The sequence below is a fragment of the Sebastes umbrosus genome, chromosome 24 (genome assembly GCF_015220745.1).
Source record: "Sebastes umbrosus isolate fSebUmb1 chromosome 24, fSebUmb1.pri, whole genome shotgun sequence".
NCBI classification, from domain to species: Eukaryota; Metazoa; Chordata; class Actinopteri; order Perciformes; family Sebastidae; genus Sebastes; species Sebastes umbrosus.
Genome location: NC_051292.1, coordinates 9,122,901 through 9,140,504, shown reverse-complemented (window position 1 = coordinate 9,140,504; position 17,604 = coordinate 9,122,901). Strand labels below are relative to the sequence as shown.

Here is a 17,604-nt window from a genome sequence, read left to right as displayed (position 1 = left end):
ACTTGAAACTAGAGATTGAAACCATAAACTCATGTTTACAATGTTTACTGAGGTAATAAATCAAGTGAGAAGTAGGCTCATTTTTTCATAGACTTCTATACAATCAGACTGCAACCAGAGGAGTCGCCCCGAATCGAGTTTAAGGCACTTCATCATTGGCTTCACGTTTCAGACCTGGAGTTGCCACTGTTCTGCACTGAACCTTAAACACTGAACCATCTTATGTCCCTGTTCTTAACTTTTTGATATCCTTTAAAAAATGTTTCTATTCTTGTAATTCCCATTTAATGCTGTTTTTCCTTCCCGTTTCTCACATTCTTCACCGTAAAGCACTTTGAATTGCCTTTGTGTATGAAAAGTGCGACAGAAATAAACTCGACATTTTTCTAATCAGCGCACTTGAACCCCATTGCTCCCGCTCATCACTGGCCATTCAGACAGGGCGCAGAGTTATGGGGACTATTCAGATGCCAATCAAACGTGGCTCGCCGCGGCGGTGAACGGAGGTGAGGGGAGCGAGATGTCACGGCGCGTCAAAGGGCTAATCAGCACGTCTGCGCCTCGCAATCACGTACCCATTCACTAAACTTTTTAGCACGTTTTAAGTAATGCCTTATTGTCGCCTGTCAGAGGGGGCTGACGTCTGACATGTAATAAATGACTTCAGGCAAATCAGCCGGTGGAATTTACAAGAGAGGAGCTGGTGGGAATAAAGTCTACAGCGGCATTATTTAATCCCATTGTGGAGGTATGAAGACTGGATTTCACAAGGCTGTATCTCCAAATGTGGTCTGTGATGTCAGTTATGTATACTGGTATGTATTTTGTAAAGTAATTTAAAGTTCTTGTAAACAAATAAACTTTAGTTAAACTAAATAATGTAGAAATAAAGTGAATTATTCAAAGAGGTGTCACTTTCTCTGTAAAAGACATGAAAGATGCTCATGATGACCGCAGACCTAATTCATCATAACATATTTTCCGTGAGCCCGATTCATTTTTCTTTCCAGCGTCGCTCGCGTCCTCCGCTGTGACATGCGAGCAGAAGAGATGGATGATGGGAGATGGCCTCGTAATCAAGCGGTTGACATTTCACAGGGGAGCTCAGCTGAGACACGCGCCCTTACCATTTACAGCAACCAGCGACTGCACGGGAGGTTCATGGACGCCTGGTAGGCGCGGTGATTAAAAAGGGGCTAATTAAAGAGAGATGGAGGAAATCATTCCGGGGTCTTTTTTTTTTTTTCTCCATTAAATTTCCCGTGAAATTAGATTTCTCGTTTGGCTGCATGGGACGGAAGGTTGACTTTTTTATGTGTTTTTTCCCCACCCTTCGAAAACAAGGTCCGTGTGGAGTAATGTGTGTGTGTGTGCACGTGGAATGAGGAGTGACAGTCCACTTATAAGGAGACGTTATGCTCCCAGAGTTTAATTCCCCATTCTGCAGGAGAGCGGCGTGACAAGAAGAGGACACTCGCACATGTTAAACATTTCAGATGCAATGTGGGTGAAGGAGAGGAATGATGGGAGATGGACTTCTAATCAAGCGGCATCTGTACGGAGTTTACAAAATCTCTCCGATGAATACATCCGGAATTTGATATAGGTCATGTAAACAAATAGACATGTGGGATATGCCAATATGATTCAGGTTTTAGGAGCGTTCTTTGGACGTGTTTACAGGGCATTCAGAATATGCGTCTCAGTTGGGGTTTTTATGACAGTTTGCAACACACGGCTTCTTGCCTGTGTACGTCCAGCTCTGTGCGTTGAACACAAACCAACTAGCTGACAATTTGCAGAGATGCATTCCCCAAATAAAAGCCCACATTTCTGGTCGGAAGGAGAAAACACACCTACTTTTACCATTATGAAAGATTTGCATATCAACAGGTTTTTGGATATGTGCAAATATCGCAACGCCGACCTTATCAAGAAGGTATTGAAGGAATGAAAGAGGGAGGCTGCGTTCGCACAGTCGAAAAAGTCCGCCAACAGTTACGGAGTATGCACTTAAGGTACATTTTGAACAGATAAAAATTGTGTGATCAATTTGCATTAATCGCAATTAAATAATTTAATCGATTGATAGCCCTAGAATATTCATTTTTTCAGTACAAGGGGAAAAAATGGAATATTTTGTGCATGTAAACATAGTCATTGAAACCTGGTGTATAGCTTGTATGTTAATGGCATGCTGGCATTGGACAGCCTGCCTGACAGGTCCTGTGTACAGTGGAGACGTATGGGAGTAATGGCCGCGGCTAATGCAGGATCCCAGAGGACTGTGAATGGGAGAGAGTGACAGCTCTGGCCGCGGTAAGTGGGCGAATGTGTAGAGGTAAAGCACTACATCTGTTAATAACTGCTTTTGAAAAGAAGGCGAGCGAAGAGACGGAGGAGTGGGGCGAGATGTGGAAAGGAAAGGAAAGGAAAGGTAAAACAACAGATTGGAATGTCTGATTTTGGCAGACTTAATACCTGACAAATCAAGATACTATATCACATTGATTAACCAATCCTCATCCAACAATCCAATGATATCTTACGAAAAGTTATTCCTCATTTTTCGTGCGTTTTTCTATGAATATCCAGCAACACGTGTTCATTTCTGCTTTTTATGCATACAATCTTTTCAAACGAAAATTCCACCTTCACAGGAAATAACTTGGTTAGGTTTAGACAACGGATCTACGAGGGGAGACTCGTGGGTACCCATAGAACCCATTTTCATTCACATATCTTGAGGTCAGAGGTCGAGGGACCCCTTTGAAAATGGCCATGGCAGTATTTCCTTGCCAAAATTTAGCGCAAGTTTGGAGCGTACCTTCGCTCTAGCATTAAAACTGAGCCCGCTACAATTGTAAAATCGTAAAATGCGTGAAAGAAATTTGTGGCATTAAAACTTAATTTGCGTTAATGCGTTCACTCTGACAGCCCTAGTTAACATAACTATGTGTTACAAATAAATGAACGGTGACATCTGGTTTCACGTGGGGTAGGAACACCGGTCTCCTGGATGAAAGTGAGAACAGCCTGCATTGATGCAAAACTTCCCATGTCTGTAGCTATATATCATATTGTCCGACCCCTACAACCACATACAAGTCCGTGTGCGAGTGTGTGCAAAGTGAAAAAGCAAAGAGACAAACTGATGGAGGATAACGCAGGTTAACTCGCCTCGAAACTACTGTGATTTGACCGAAAACAGCGTGACAAAAGAGGAAGAGATCGAAAAGCTGTTATGTCCCCCCGCTCCTCCAAACCATTAACAAAGTAGTGGGGTATCTGACAGGTCAATGACTCCAACCGCCATGCCTCCAACTGCCTTCTGAGCGCTGTAGGGCACACACACACACACACACACATACGCAGTAAAGGGTCAAAGTAGAGGAGAGCTTCATGGAGTATAATAGACTGAACCGTGACCTGCTCTCTTTATACGGTGCTGTATTGTGTCTGAGTGTGTACTGTGTCTATGTGGTCACACCTAAGCCAACACCCCGTGGCCTCCTTCACATTCATCAGATTGATATTAATATTCATGAGGAGGGCTGGTGGCCGGTGTCTCGAGACGGGGTGCTAATGAACGGAGCGGCGTGTGTGCATGTCGGTGTGTGCGTGCGTCGCAGATGCAGGGGGCAGAGCTGTAATCAAATCACAGCCGCCCCCTCATCTCCGCCCTCATCAACCACCAGTGGCGCTCCTTTCCTGTCGACGCTAATGCTAACACGCTACGCTACACGCCTGCCTGCGGTTCGGAGCAGGCGGCGGGGACGCCAGACGTGTGTGTGTGCTGAATAATGGTCGGGGGGGCTGGCCCAGATAAAGAGGTCTGGACTCGCGGCAAAGCTAACCACTAGGCGTACAAATAGCTTACCATTATCTCTCATTAGCATCCGCCGGCTAACACGGGGCCCACGCTGTGCGGTGGAGGGCCCTCACAATAGGACCACTCCTGTATGATTGATGGCGGAACAGCGGCGGCCACAATAACAGAACAGAAAAGAGAAAAGATAGAATTCGTCGGCTGCGGCGAGGGTTATGAAAACGTAGACAAACAAAAGGAAGTCGGACTAATCAAGAACGCCAGGCGCAGCTCATTAATCTGCGACGCCGCTTGGAAGCCCGGAGATAAGTCGGGATGATCACGTCCCATTCCGTCTGCTATCTTTTCATCAGCAGCAGCAGCGGAAAAAACAAAAAAGGGATAAAAAATGAGAAGTGAGATGAAAGGTGCGTTTGGAGAATTGGGCGGAAGCTGAGAGAAACAAAAGGTAAATTAGACAGTTTCCTGCGTGGCGGCAGGTTTCTAGTGAAGCGTTTCACACAAAAGGCACCGCAGATATGGGGGGAAAGAGAGCCGACGTCAGGGTGACTTGTTAGCGAGGGAAATCTGATCAAATGCTAGAGCGGGATTTGATCTGTGACACTTCATCATCACTCTTGAGAGATGCTGAGAGAAAGCTGGTTTAGGTTCTGGGGGGAAAATGAGTCATTAAAATCGACGACAGACTCGCCCTCTTGTGCACAAATAAGACGCAGATCTTGTGATTATAATTCCATCATCTCCGGAAAATGAAGCTTCTGTTCTCTGTGATTGCAAAAAACAGTTTTTTTTATCCTCCACAGTCGAAGATCTATTATTTAGTCGTGTCCCCCTTTTTCACAAAGAGTATTTCGCCAAACTCGCAGACCTACACGCACACGCATAAACACACACACACACACACACTCTATTGTTCGTGCGGCTTAAAACACCAATTGTTATTGCGCGGCGGAGGGACGGCTGAATATTCCATTTCCATTTCATTTGGCCTTCTTGCTGACTAAGTGTTGATAATTCATCTTTCGTCTGGGCCCGGGGCTTATGAATATGGATTTCGGGCGGTTTATTAGCACATCTTAGGAATGCATTATGGGAAATTAGCAAGAGGAATGAAATTGGGCCACTCTCTGCGTCTGTGTGTGAGTGTGTGTGCATGTGTGTGTGAAATGCAGCGAACTTCCAACCCAGTTCTGTGAAGTTACATCACTGCTGTTTCGGAGAACTTCCCTTCCCTTGATTTGTTCTAAATCTGCGATGATGTCTTTTCATCTGTCTCGGTATAAATTAACATGACAGCTAAATCACACAGCGCTCCTACTCTTGCTTTCTGAAGACCCAGACGGAAGGAGAGGAGCAAAGTACGACGCAATCAAATCAAATCAGAGTATATTCTTTTTCGCAGCCTACAAAAACTGACTTTGTCACATTTAGTGCTCAGCTGGTTTGGACTCCTTTAACAACCAGTGACAAGCTAACCACGGTTTGGATTACAAATACCTTGTTTATTGGACGTCCTGTCATCCTGCCAGGCTGGAGACTTTACGAAAGGAGTCAAAATAAATCCTAAGCACGGCTAAGGCTGACGGATTCTCTGCTGTAATTTACCTCACCTCATACCAGGTAGGAACAATCGAGACACAGCTTGCCATCCGCATCGCGGCTCATGTTGTTGTGCTGAGCTGTCTGACCGGGACAAACCGCTGTCTATCAGATGTCAACATGTGTTGAAGGATGGACAAGGCAAAACTGTGTGAGCCTAAATACATAAATACAGCAAGCAGTGATGCAGCATCCTCACCCTGTCTCTGTCTTCCACCAGATCACTCAGCAGGTCGTCCATGTCCAGGATCCCTCCTTCCATGTACTTCAAGTGGTGGGTCTTCACCTCACCCTGCTCATGCTGGACACAAAGAAAATAGAATTTCAGGCAATAAACAGAACAGGTTGAATATCAACATTATGGATTTTTCTTTTTTTTTTTTTTAAAGGGTGGGTCCATCTGCGTTCTTTTGGGGGTTTTTTTCATATGGAAACAGCCACCAAGCCATTAGCAAAAAGCAGTGACGTAGGTTACCAAAATGTGATCATAAAGTTAGCTGTGGTAAGTTTGGAAACATCTGAAAGGGTTAGTTCGGATTTTTTTGAAGTTGGTTTGTATGTACACTACTGTGTTCTGTGAGGTCAAATTACTGTTTTTGTGAATGTAGTCTGGTGGCTTCGAAGAGAGCGATATAACGGCTTCAGTTCCACGTCGGAAAATCAATATATATTATATTATATATATACTATATTTTTTATATTTTCACCACTTTACCTCACCAGACAGCCCTTTCCGATAGGGAACTGAAGTAGTTATATAGCTGTCTTCAAAGCCACCAGACTCCATTCACAAAAACAGTAATTTTACCTCAGAGAACACGGGAGTTGCTGGTCTATTGGTGCAGTTTGTTTGTGTTATTGTGTGACTTTTGGATCCGAACTAACATGGCAACTAGGAGCGTGTCAACCGCCATCTAAGTTGCTGTAAGTAATACACGGACTGTAAGGCTGTATATACTGTATATGTAGCAGCATCATCATGCAGAAACCTACGTCAGGTCACGTGGGAAAAAAGTATTTTGACCAATATTTTAATGTTTGGATTTGAATACATAAGGAACACGACTAAGAAGCTACAGAATGATTTAAACACCTCAAAAAATCCCCAAGATAATGGACCTGCCCTTAAATTGAATTGTACAATTAAACTGAAAATAGCAACAACCAATGAATGGGAGTTTAACCAATCAGTTTACAGTCTATTAGTCCAGATTTTTAAACTTGTCATAATGTAATTAATTAGAAGTGGAGCAATTATAATGTCACAAAAACACACAAACTGATCAGAATCCATAATAACAAAACAACATTTTTTCACAAAAGGTTCTACAAACCTTCATATGTTATTTTCTACTACAAACATGTTTGAAGATTTGAGTTATTGTTTCAATACGCTCAAAATAACTCCACTTGGCCATTGTACTCCACTATGAAATCTATGTTTACAGGAACAAATGGGATACAATACTGACAACATAATAACCACATGTACATCCAGAACCTAACAGCAGCTTTCCCTGTTTGTTTGGCAGCAACAGATGACCTACATTACACTGTACATGCACAGCACCGGGTTCACAGTTAGTACAGGAGAATGTGAACGTGAGGAGGGGGAGGGATAGGAACTTTTTCCAGTTTCTGCTCCGTGGGGAGCGGCGGTTGGCACATTCCTGGCTGGTTTCACTGTCACCATGAAGACAGAGGTCAGAGTGGACACACCCCACGGAGCAGGAAGTACCCCGAGCCTGGTGCTCCAGCCATTGTCAGAGAGAACAAGGACTTTAGACTGAGCTGCAATCGGAAATCTGTGTGCTGTTGACACAAATCAACAGAGAAGTACACGAACAATAGCATCTTCCCCTTTTTTTGTGAGAGTCGACTATGGCGATGCTACAAGAGAAAGTGCGTAAAATATGATTACAAGATGAAACAATGGAATCCAAACCTCCTGGATGGGTCAAATCTAGCCTTGTTAAATAAATATTTGCTATCCAAAATTTCTATTAAAAGTCATTTCTAGACTAAGAAAAGAAATCTTTATCGTTTCTAACAATGTGTGCAGTAGAAAATGGCCCATTAGGAAGTGCCCGTACCAATAAGCAATCTGTCCGAAGCAACACAAGACTCCATTAGCAGCTAAATTAACAGCTATAGGCTCTAAGCCTCGCAGGCTGGGATGAGTTTGGCTGAGACCCAGCGAGAGGCTTCTGCTGTATCACTGAGACCCGTCATGTGAATGGGCTCCTTCTTGCTCCGCCGCATCCGAATGTGAATTACGGGGCACAACAACAACAACAAAAAAAAAGAGGGGGTTTGCCTTTCACAATGGGCCAAGTCCATTCTCTTAAAACAAATGGCCGGGAGAGCCGGGGATTTCAATCGCAGGAATAAAGCCAGAATCTTCACAAGTGGCCATAATGGCAGAGCTGCAAGTAATCTGCAACGACAGCTAGCATACAAATACAGTGCAGTTTCCACACAATGCAAACAGCCATGCACTCCAGTGATCCAGAGCCAAGAGCATCCTGTCACTGTACAAACTGATTGAGGGCCTTACAAAGAAAGAATATAAAAAGACTAGGACTGTCAAAGTTTACGCGATAATAACGCGTTAATACAAATGTGTTTTAACACCACTAATTTCTTTAACGCATTAACGCAACTTGTGATTTTTAGGAGATTTTGTCGCAAACTTACAATAAATTTCGGCAAGGAAAAACTTGCATGGTCATTTTTAAAGGAGTCCCTTGACCTCTGACCTCAAAATATGTGAGTGAAAATGTGTTCTATGGGTACCCACGAGTCTCCCCTTTACAGACATGCCCACTTTATGATAATCAAATGCAGTTTGGGGCAAGTCATAGTCAAGTCAGCACACTGACACACTGACAGCTGCTGTTGCCTGTTGGGCTGCAGTTTGCCATGTTATGATTTGAGCATATTTTGTATGCTAAATGCAGTACCTGTGAGGGTTTCTGGACAATATTTGTCATTGTTTTGTATTGTTAATTGATTTCCAATAATAAATGTATACTTATATTTTCATAAGGCATGCATATTTGCCCACTCCCATGTTTATAAGAGTATTAAATACTTGACAAATCTCCCTTTAAGGTAATTAATTTGCAATTAACTATGGACAATCATGCGATTAATCATGATACAAACAGCCCTAAAAAAGACACATGACACGGCTCCATGAGAACTTTCTTCAAAATATAATTCAAAACCCAAATAAACTACAGTAACTTTAACTTTTAAATCAGAAATGGTGTGTTTATTGATTATTTGTTGAGTTTTTGTTAATGTTTACTATAGAAGGCACATGTGGGATGAAGACATTGAAACCCAGTGGAGCCCCGCTGTAGATGAGACATCAGGGCGAGGCATTTACACCTCGCCAGAAAAACCGGTCCGACCTGAACGACTGTCGGCATTCTTCTACCTCTCACCGACACTGTTTACAGTGTGTGTGTGACAGCAACAGCAACGGCAAAGGAGGAAAGTGTGCTAATTGGCTCTTTTTGCGGTGATATCACATCACCAGCTCTAAGACACACCTTTATGAAATACAAAGCCTTAGTGTGATTTTCAGTTGGGACTGGTAAATTCACATTAGATGCAAAGTGTTAATTAGCATAACCTCTGTTTCCTCACAACTAAGTCCAGAGAACACACTTCTCCTTCTAGCTAGTGATGAAACGGGATGAACGTATGACACTTCAGAGGGAAAGTTATCTATAGAGAGGGGGAAAAGAACTCTTGTGAAGTCCCTCATTGTCAATCCGTGGTAATTCCCCTTTGTATCCTGAACTCTTCCCATGACATAAAAAACAAAAGGAGTCGGGAGGCAGTCAGTCAACAGTTGAGGAGAATTACCGTGACAGTTAGAAGAGTAAATTCCCCGCAAATTACACCATTAAGTCCCCCATTATTTAAAGTGATATCTCTCCTTCTCCCTCTCCCAGAGCAAACATGACACCGCTCGAGAACGGTGAAGCGCCGGGGCGATTAGTGGAGCTGAATTCAGCGCGGCTGCAGCGTTTGGTGGTGGTGGTGGCGTGGGGAGGGTGCTTTTTCACACTTTGATCCTCAGAAGAATGTGTAATTAAACAGCTGCAGAACGGTGTGGAGTTAGCCGCGACGAAGACAAAATGTATTTAATGAACGATGAGGAGCCGTCTTCCAAGTCGGATCTATCGGTGTGAGGGAAAGGAGAGCTGCGGAGAGCTTTCTCTCTGAAGGAAGAAGACGATGGTGACAGCTTGACCTCAACATTCGCCAAAAATACCCCCAACATAGCAACGGTCTGCTATAAAGTAAATAACAGACCGTAGAACGCTGTGATTGACCAATCAGAATCGAGTATTCAACAAAACCGTGTAATAATTGTATATAACAAATGGTTTATTGCACTGTTATGTAACTGTAAGCCGATTTCAACCATCTTAACAGTTTGGTAGAGGCACATTTTGAGTTGTGATATCTTGTTGAAACATTTTTTCTACTGGTTTAATGTGTAACTGAGGACTTATTATTGACAGGATGCCTGGGATGCCTGAGTTTAACGTAACATGCCGGCGGGCATCTGTCCTGCTCTAGTGCCCTTCAACTAAACAAACACCTTCTAGCCTCAGGATGCTAGTCTGTAGTTATTTGAAGTATTTTCCTTCAGGGATTAAAGTTGACACAATATAAATATACAATACACAACTACAGCAGTTTGATGAATGTAACACTATTTTCCTGAACACATTTGACAGCCAGCCAGGTCTGAATTCCAATGACACAAACAACGTAAGCAGGAGAAACCTGCAGGTTTGAATGGTTATATTAAAATTTAAAAAATGTCTTTTTGCATAGCTGAGTTGTGACGCACGTCCCAGCCCACACCGGACAATTCCTCTCACTCCCACATGCATGAGAAGGAGGGTAAAGTGCTTTCAGCTTGCTTAATGCGCTGACAGGTGTCGGTATAGTATAGGGGCTGTAATCTGAACTGAACCTGCACAGACAGACAGACAGACAGACCATGAGACGGAGAGAGATAGCTACAGATACCTGGCTGTCTCCCCTGAGAAAGCACAGCGCTCACAGTTTACATGCTGGTCCCCCAGGCTATAGTCCTGTACCAATACAGTGATTGAGAACAAGGTCAGACAGCTGTTATTAACACTCTTCACTCCTGCAACATTGTGACTGTTTACAGTAAGAGGGCTGAAATGATGAGACGAAAAAACAACTCTGATAATTGACTGATCATTTAAGTCATTTATCAAGCTAAAAATGACCAAAAATTTGTTTGTTCCAGTGTCTCAAATGTGAGAATTTGCAACCAATAAATTCTACAAATCAGGCCTAGTTATTCTATATTCATTTACTGATGGAAGTTAGATTTAGTTTAAAATAAAACAAATGCGTCTACTATAATTAGGGCTGTCAATTGATTAAAATACTTGTGATTAATCGCATGATTGCCCATGATTAAATCGCCATTAGTTGCAAATTAATTTCAAATTGTTTTATCTGTTCAAAATGTACCTTAAAGGAAGATTTGTCAAGTATTTAATACTCTTATCAACATGGGAGTGGGCAAATATGCTGCTTTATGCAAATGTATGTATATATTTATTATTGAAAATCAATTAACAACACAAAACAATGACAAATATTGTCCAGAAACCCTCACAGGTACTGCATTTAGCATAAAAAATATGCTCAAATCATAACATGGCAAACTGCAGCCCAACACACAACAAGAGCTGTCAGTGTGTCAGTGTGCTGACTTGACTATGACTTGCTTAAACTGCATGTGATTATCATAAAGTGGGCATGTCTGTAAAGGGGAGACTCGTGGGTACCCATAAAACCCATTTTCATTCACATATTTTGAGGTCAGAGGTCAAGGGACCCCTTGAAAATGGCCATGCCAGTTTTTCCTCACCAAAATGTAGCGTGAGTTTTGGAGCATTATTTAACCTCCTTTCCGACAAGTTAGTATGACATGGTTGACCAATGGATTCCTTAGGTTTTATCTAGTTTCACATGATCAGGTATCTTCACCCTAGCTTTAAAACTGAGCCCGCTACAACCAAAAAATCGGAAGTTGCGTTAATGCGTTAAAGAAATTAGTGGCATTAAAACAAATTTGCATTAACACGTTATCTTTGACAGCCCTAATTTCTATAGATCTAGGAACTCATTCTCTTCAAATCAAGCTATTCTGTATTGAGTAATTAAATAGATGACGAATGGAAGCTAAGATTTCATTTAAAAATCAAACAAATACATCTACTATAACACATAAATCTTACAGTAACACCTTACGTGCAAATCTTTACACGACTCCCACAATCTTCATCACATGCCACAACGGCGGTGATCGGATAACGTGTTGAAACGATGAGAAAATCTTTTGATCACAAGCGTGATAGCACAGTCATATTTTTAAAAATCACACTGTATAACAAGCAGTCATTTTTCTCTATGTAGTTAGTTAGAGGCTTTGTCAGCTAACATAACAATAGATATGAAAGCAGCTGAACACGTACAGAGTCACAGCTGAGATCACATTAAAACAACCTGCTAATTAAGCAAGGTGTACATGCCGTTACTGCAAAGCACAGTGAGACTCTGCAGACTCCTGTTCTGCCGTGCACACGGTTACAAAACCAACACACACAAACACACATTCCCGGTGATTAAACCGAGGTTTTTTGACACTGTCCCTGCTGTCAGCGGTGAGGCCGGAGAGTGGAGAGAAATGTGCGGTTAATGTGGGCGCTAAGTGGATTCTGCTGGCAGGAGCAGCCGGCTCATCCGGTCACATCTATCTGGACCTCTCTGGCAGCCGAGGAGCTGGACTGTCCTCGCGATCCTCTATTAAGAGAAGGCAAAAAGACTGCTGAGTCAGCGTCTAGCTCCTAATTAACATGCTCTGTGAAAAAAGGCAATCAAGGGCCTGGTGCAATTCTAATCACACGCTCGCGTTTAGCCTACTTCAGCTTGTGCACCGCGGCGTGTCTGGCTGAGAATCAACGGGGGCCGCTGGGCAGAGTGGGCATGGCTGTTGCTGTCAGTGGAGCGGAGACGTGACAGCTCAGGGGACGCCGAGGAAGATGAGCTCCTCCGTGTGTGTGTGTGTGGCTATCTAGGTGTGAGGAAGCAATCCAGCCACACAGCCACCCTTTCCATCCCTTGCATCCGCAGCGTCTCGCATCTCCACGAGCCAGCCTCGCCGAGGGGGAGGGCACGTGGGCGGGGGGCTGAGGGTGGTGGACCAGCCAACCGATAAAACCGCGGACTTGTCACCAATCCTAATCCCCAATCACTCACAGGACAAAGCCTCGTGTCCGCAGCGCGCATCCCCGACTGCGGCCACATTGAGGACATCAAACAGTAAACTTCCACCTGCCTGCTGAGATACCAGGGAGCTATTGTGCAGGTAGACAGCCGAGCGCCACTCGAAATCCTCACATCAGCACCCTATCACGGCGGGACAGCATGCACATACAAGGCGGCTGATTAATAAAAGGTCAGTTCGGCAGGATGATTAATGTTCAAGTGATTGCAACATCAGGGAGCAGAGAGCTCATATCTTTGTGTACATGTGGGACATTCAAAACAACACAAGGCAGAGGAAAACAACACTGCACACCAGTGGTTCCTTAAGTCATATTATAGGTTTGGGGTGTTCAGTGCATGCCAGGGGATATTTTGTGATGATGTGTTTTTTGGTGTCACCTTTTCCCCTCAACCTGTCTGCTCCTACATTTCCCAGAGTGACTCCCATCAGAACAGGTATGAACATCCAGATGTGTTATGCATGGAGGCAGAGAACCAGAGTATTTCTTTTTCCAGCTGGAGGCATGCAACAGTTACACCCCCAACTCATAATGTCCCAAATGCATTGCATTCTGGTCTACGGAGGCAAATTGTTGTCTTCCGTGATGATTTCTTGCTGTGTGATTGCTGAACATTAAAAAGCACCAAACAATGCTTGTTATGTTGTTGTTGTTAATACAATGTTTTATGCATCACTTACTGTACGTTGACAGATTAAATGTAGAGATGCATAAAGAAATGTGTAAAGAAATGCATGAAGAAAAGAATACATCAATCAATACGTTTGGAGAAATAAATAAGGGGTGAAATGCAAAGGGAAAACTGTGCATAAATAAATGCATAAATAAATACATAAATAGATAAATAAATAAACAAATAAATAAATGCAAAAATAAATAAATCATCAACTGTGATGGTTTATTACTGTGTGATTGCTGAACATTAAAAAGCGCAAAAGAATGCATGTTATTTTGTTGTTGTCAATTTCAACAACATAACTTGTTAATAAAATGTTATGTTTATCACCTATGTTGACAGATAAAATGTTAAATTGTAACTGCAGTTTTCCCCTCATTTGCATAATGAGGCAGAAATGCGTAAAGAAATGTATAAAAAATATAATACAGAAATAAATAAGTTTGAGAGAATAAATAAGGGGAGAAATGCAAAGGGAAAATCGTACAGAAAAAAAATTAAATAAATGCATAAATTCAAAAATACATTCATATAAAAATAAACGGAAAAAAATAATGCAAAAATAAATAACTAAATAAAAAATAAATGAAAAAATAAATAAATAGAAAATAATTGCAAAAATAAGTTAATATATTTTATATATATAGCAAAGATAAATAAATAAAGAAGCAAATTAAAACAGAAATATCAATTAATGTCACATTTTATCAATTAATTATTAGCTATTTATTTTTAAGATTATTTTTGCTACATTTAACAACATATTTATTCATTTAACAAGTTCCTTTATTTTTGGCAGGTTTTGTCCTCCATACAGGATGATGATGAAGATGATGAGAGGTTTCAGGCCACAGTCCAACATAAAAAGACCCCTTAAATATGAGTCAAACTTCTTATCAATGAAGACTTGTGCTTACATGACATGCACAAGTTTAGTAAACCAAACTCCACTCAATTTTAGTAACAAAATAAGGCATTATCTCAATGCAAAGTAGCTACAAGCTGGAGTATTATGAACATAACCACAACCTGGTCACGTGACACCAGCTTATAGCCAGGTTATGCTCTTATAAAACATGAAGAATGAGTTTAATTACATATTTCCAGTGGGCACAATAAGGTGAACACGGTTTGGTGTGAAAGCCCCGGTGACATTAAGCTAGGTGAGTGTCTGAGGTGTGTTTTACCTGCTCCAGAATCCTGCGGTATCTCCTCGTCGCTTGGTCGATTAAATCCCGGACTGTCCATGCACCTTTACAGGGAACCACCACCGCGGTGTCCCCGAAGGTCACTGTCACTTTCATACCAGCTGTTATGGCAATAAGTAACAAATTAATCCAAGTTTCGGTAGTAGTCTCTCGAGCCCCGGAGCTGCTCCTCTTGTCTGAGCAGAAAGTCGCACCTGTCTGAGTCGAAACTGGAGCAACAGGTGTCTCAGGTAAGCTCAGGTGAGGTTGGAATCACGGTGGAGTCACTTGTCCGCCTTTACCGTGCTAAACACTTCGGATAAAACATCTTATTTAGAGGCAAACCGTCCTTTAAGTTGTAGTAAAACAGGAGCTAAAGCTAACTTTCATGTCATGTTGAGCTCATGCGCTGATACACCCAAACAAAACACACTGCTCGAGGAACCCGGAAGAAATCACAGCCAGTCTGGTACTCCAGGAAACTGCATTCCCTCTCTGACACCACCACCATCATCACCACCCTGCAGAAAACAATAACAGAAATGCATACATTCATAAATACAGTGTATGAAAAAATATACAACTAAATAAAAAAATTAATGCAAAAATAAATAACTAAAAAATAATTACAAAAATAAGTTAATATATTTAAAATATAATAGTAGAATATAAATATTATACTTTATATAACTACTTTATTAATGTGTGTATGTAGTTTATTAATGTGTGTCATTATTATTATTATTATTATTATTATTATTATTATTATATGTTTGACTAGCCAGGTAGGTGGGGGACAGGGGACCTGCAGAAAAACAAATATGCATAAATACATACATATAAAAATAAACGGAAATTAAATTTAAAAAATGAATGTAAGAATATAAAAATAAATACAAAATAAATGCAAAAATAAATAAATGCAAAAATTGCAAAAATAAGTTAATATATTTAAAATATAATAGTAGAATATTAATATTCTCCTTTAGATAACTACTTTTAGAACTACCTTTAACTACCTTTAGATAACTACTTTATTAATGTGTGTATGTAGTTTATGTATGTGTGTCATTATAATTATTATTATTATTATTATTATTATTATATGTTTGACCATCCAGGTAGGTGGGGGATAGGGGACCTTCAGAAAAAAATAAAAAAAAATGCATAAATTCATAAATAAATACATATAAAAATAAATGGAAAATAAATTTTAAAAAAAAAATGAATGCAAAAATATATAACTAAATAAAAATAAATGCAAAATAAATAAATAAGAATTACAAAAATAAGTTAATGTATTAAAAATATAATAGTTGAATATTAATATTCTACTTTAGATAACTACTTTATTAATGTGTGTCATTATTATTATTATTATTATTATTATTATTATTATTATTATTATTATATGTTTGACTATCCAGGTAGGTGGGGGACAGGGGACCTGCAGAAAAACAAATATGCATAAATACATACATATAAAAATAAACGGAAATTAAATTTAAAAAATGAATGTAAGAATATAAAAATAATACAAAATAAATGCAAAATAAATGCAAAAATAAATAAATGCAAAAATTGCAAAAATAAGTTAATATATTTAAAATATAATAGTAGAATATTAATATTCTCCTTTAGATAACTACTTTTAGAACTACCTTTAACTACCTTTAGATAACTACTTTATTAATGTGTGTATGTAGTTTATGTATGTGTGTCATTATAATTATTATTATTATTATTATTATTATTATATGTTTGACCATCCAGGTAGGTGGGGGATAGGGGACCTGCAGAAAAAAATAAAAAAAATGCATAAATTCATAAATACATACATATAAAAATAAACGGAAAATAAATAAATAAAAAAAAATGAATGCAAAAATATATAACTAAATAAAAAATAAATGCAAAATAAATAAATAATAATTACAGAAATAAGTTAATATATTTAAAATATAATAGTAGAATATAAATATTATACTTTAGATAACTACTTTATTAATGTGTGTATGTAGTTTATTAATATGTGTCATTATTATTATTATTATTATTATATGTTTGACTATCCAGGTAGGTGGGGGACAGGGGACCTGCAGAAAAACAAATATGCATAAATACATACATATAAAAATAAACGGAAATTAAATTTAAAAAATGAATGTAAGAATATAAAAATAAATACAAAATAAATGCAAAATAAATGCAAAAATAAATAAATGCAAAAATTGCAAAAATAAGTTAATATATTTAAAATATAATAGTAGAATATTAATATTCTCCTTTAGATAACTACTTTTAGAACTACCTTTAACTACCTTTAGATAACTACTTTATTAATGTGTGTATGTAGTTTATGTATGTGTGTCATTATAATTATTATTATTATTATTATTATTATTATATGTTTGACCATCCAGGTAGGTGGGGGACAGGGGACCTGCAGAAAAAAATAAAAAAATGCATAAATTCATAAATACATACATATAAAAATAAACGGAAAATAAATAAATAAAAAAAAATGAATGCAAAAATATATAACTAAATAAAAAATAAATGCAAAATAAATAAATAATAATTACAGAAATAAGTTAATATATTTAAAATATAATAGTAGAATATAAATATTATACTTTAGATAACTACTTTATTAATGTGTGTATGTAGTTTATTAATGTGTGTCATTATTATTATTATTATTATTATATGTTTGACCATCCAGGTAGGTGGGGGACAGGGGACCTTCAGAAAAAAATAAAAAAAATACATAAATTCATAAATACATACATATAAAAATAAACGGAAAATAAATTTAAAAAAAAAAATTAATGCAAAAATATATAACTAAATAAAAATAAATGCAAAATAAATAAATAATAATTACAAAAATAAGTTAATATATTTAAAATATAATAGTAGACTTTTAATATTCTACTTTAGATAGCT

At 39.1% G+C, this 17,604-nt stretch overlaps 1 protein-coding gene across 1 annotated transcript in view; it reads right to left on the bottom strand.

Moving 5' to 3' along the window:
- Positions 1-15,142, bottom strand: part of pard3ba (par-3 family cell polarity regulator beta a) — a 136,432-nt gene extending 121,290 nt beyond the window's left edge. Inside the window, 2 exon segments of the mRNA XM_037762380.1 lie at positions 5,628-5,729; positions 14,656-15,142. Of these exon segments, the coding sequence (XP_037618308.1) occupies positions 5,628-5,729; positions 14,656-14,772 (219 nt within the window). The 5' untranslated portion in view covers positions 14,773-15,142.
- Positions 15,143-17,604: the final 2,462 nt, after the last annotated feature.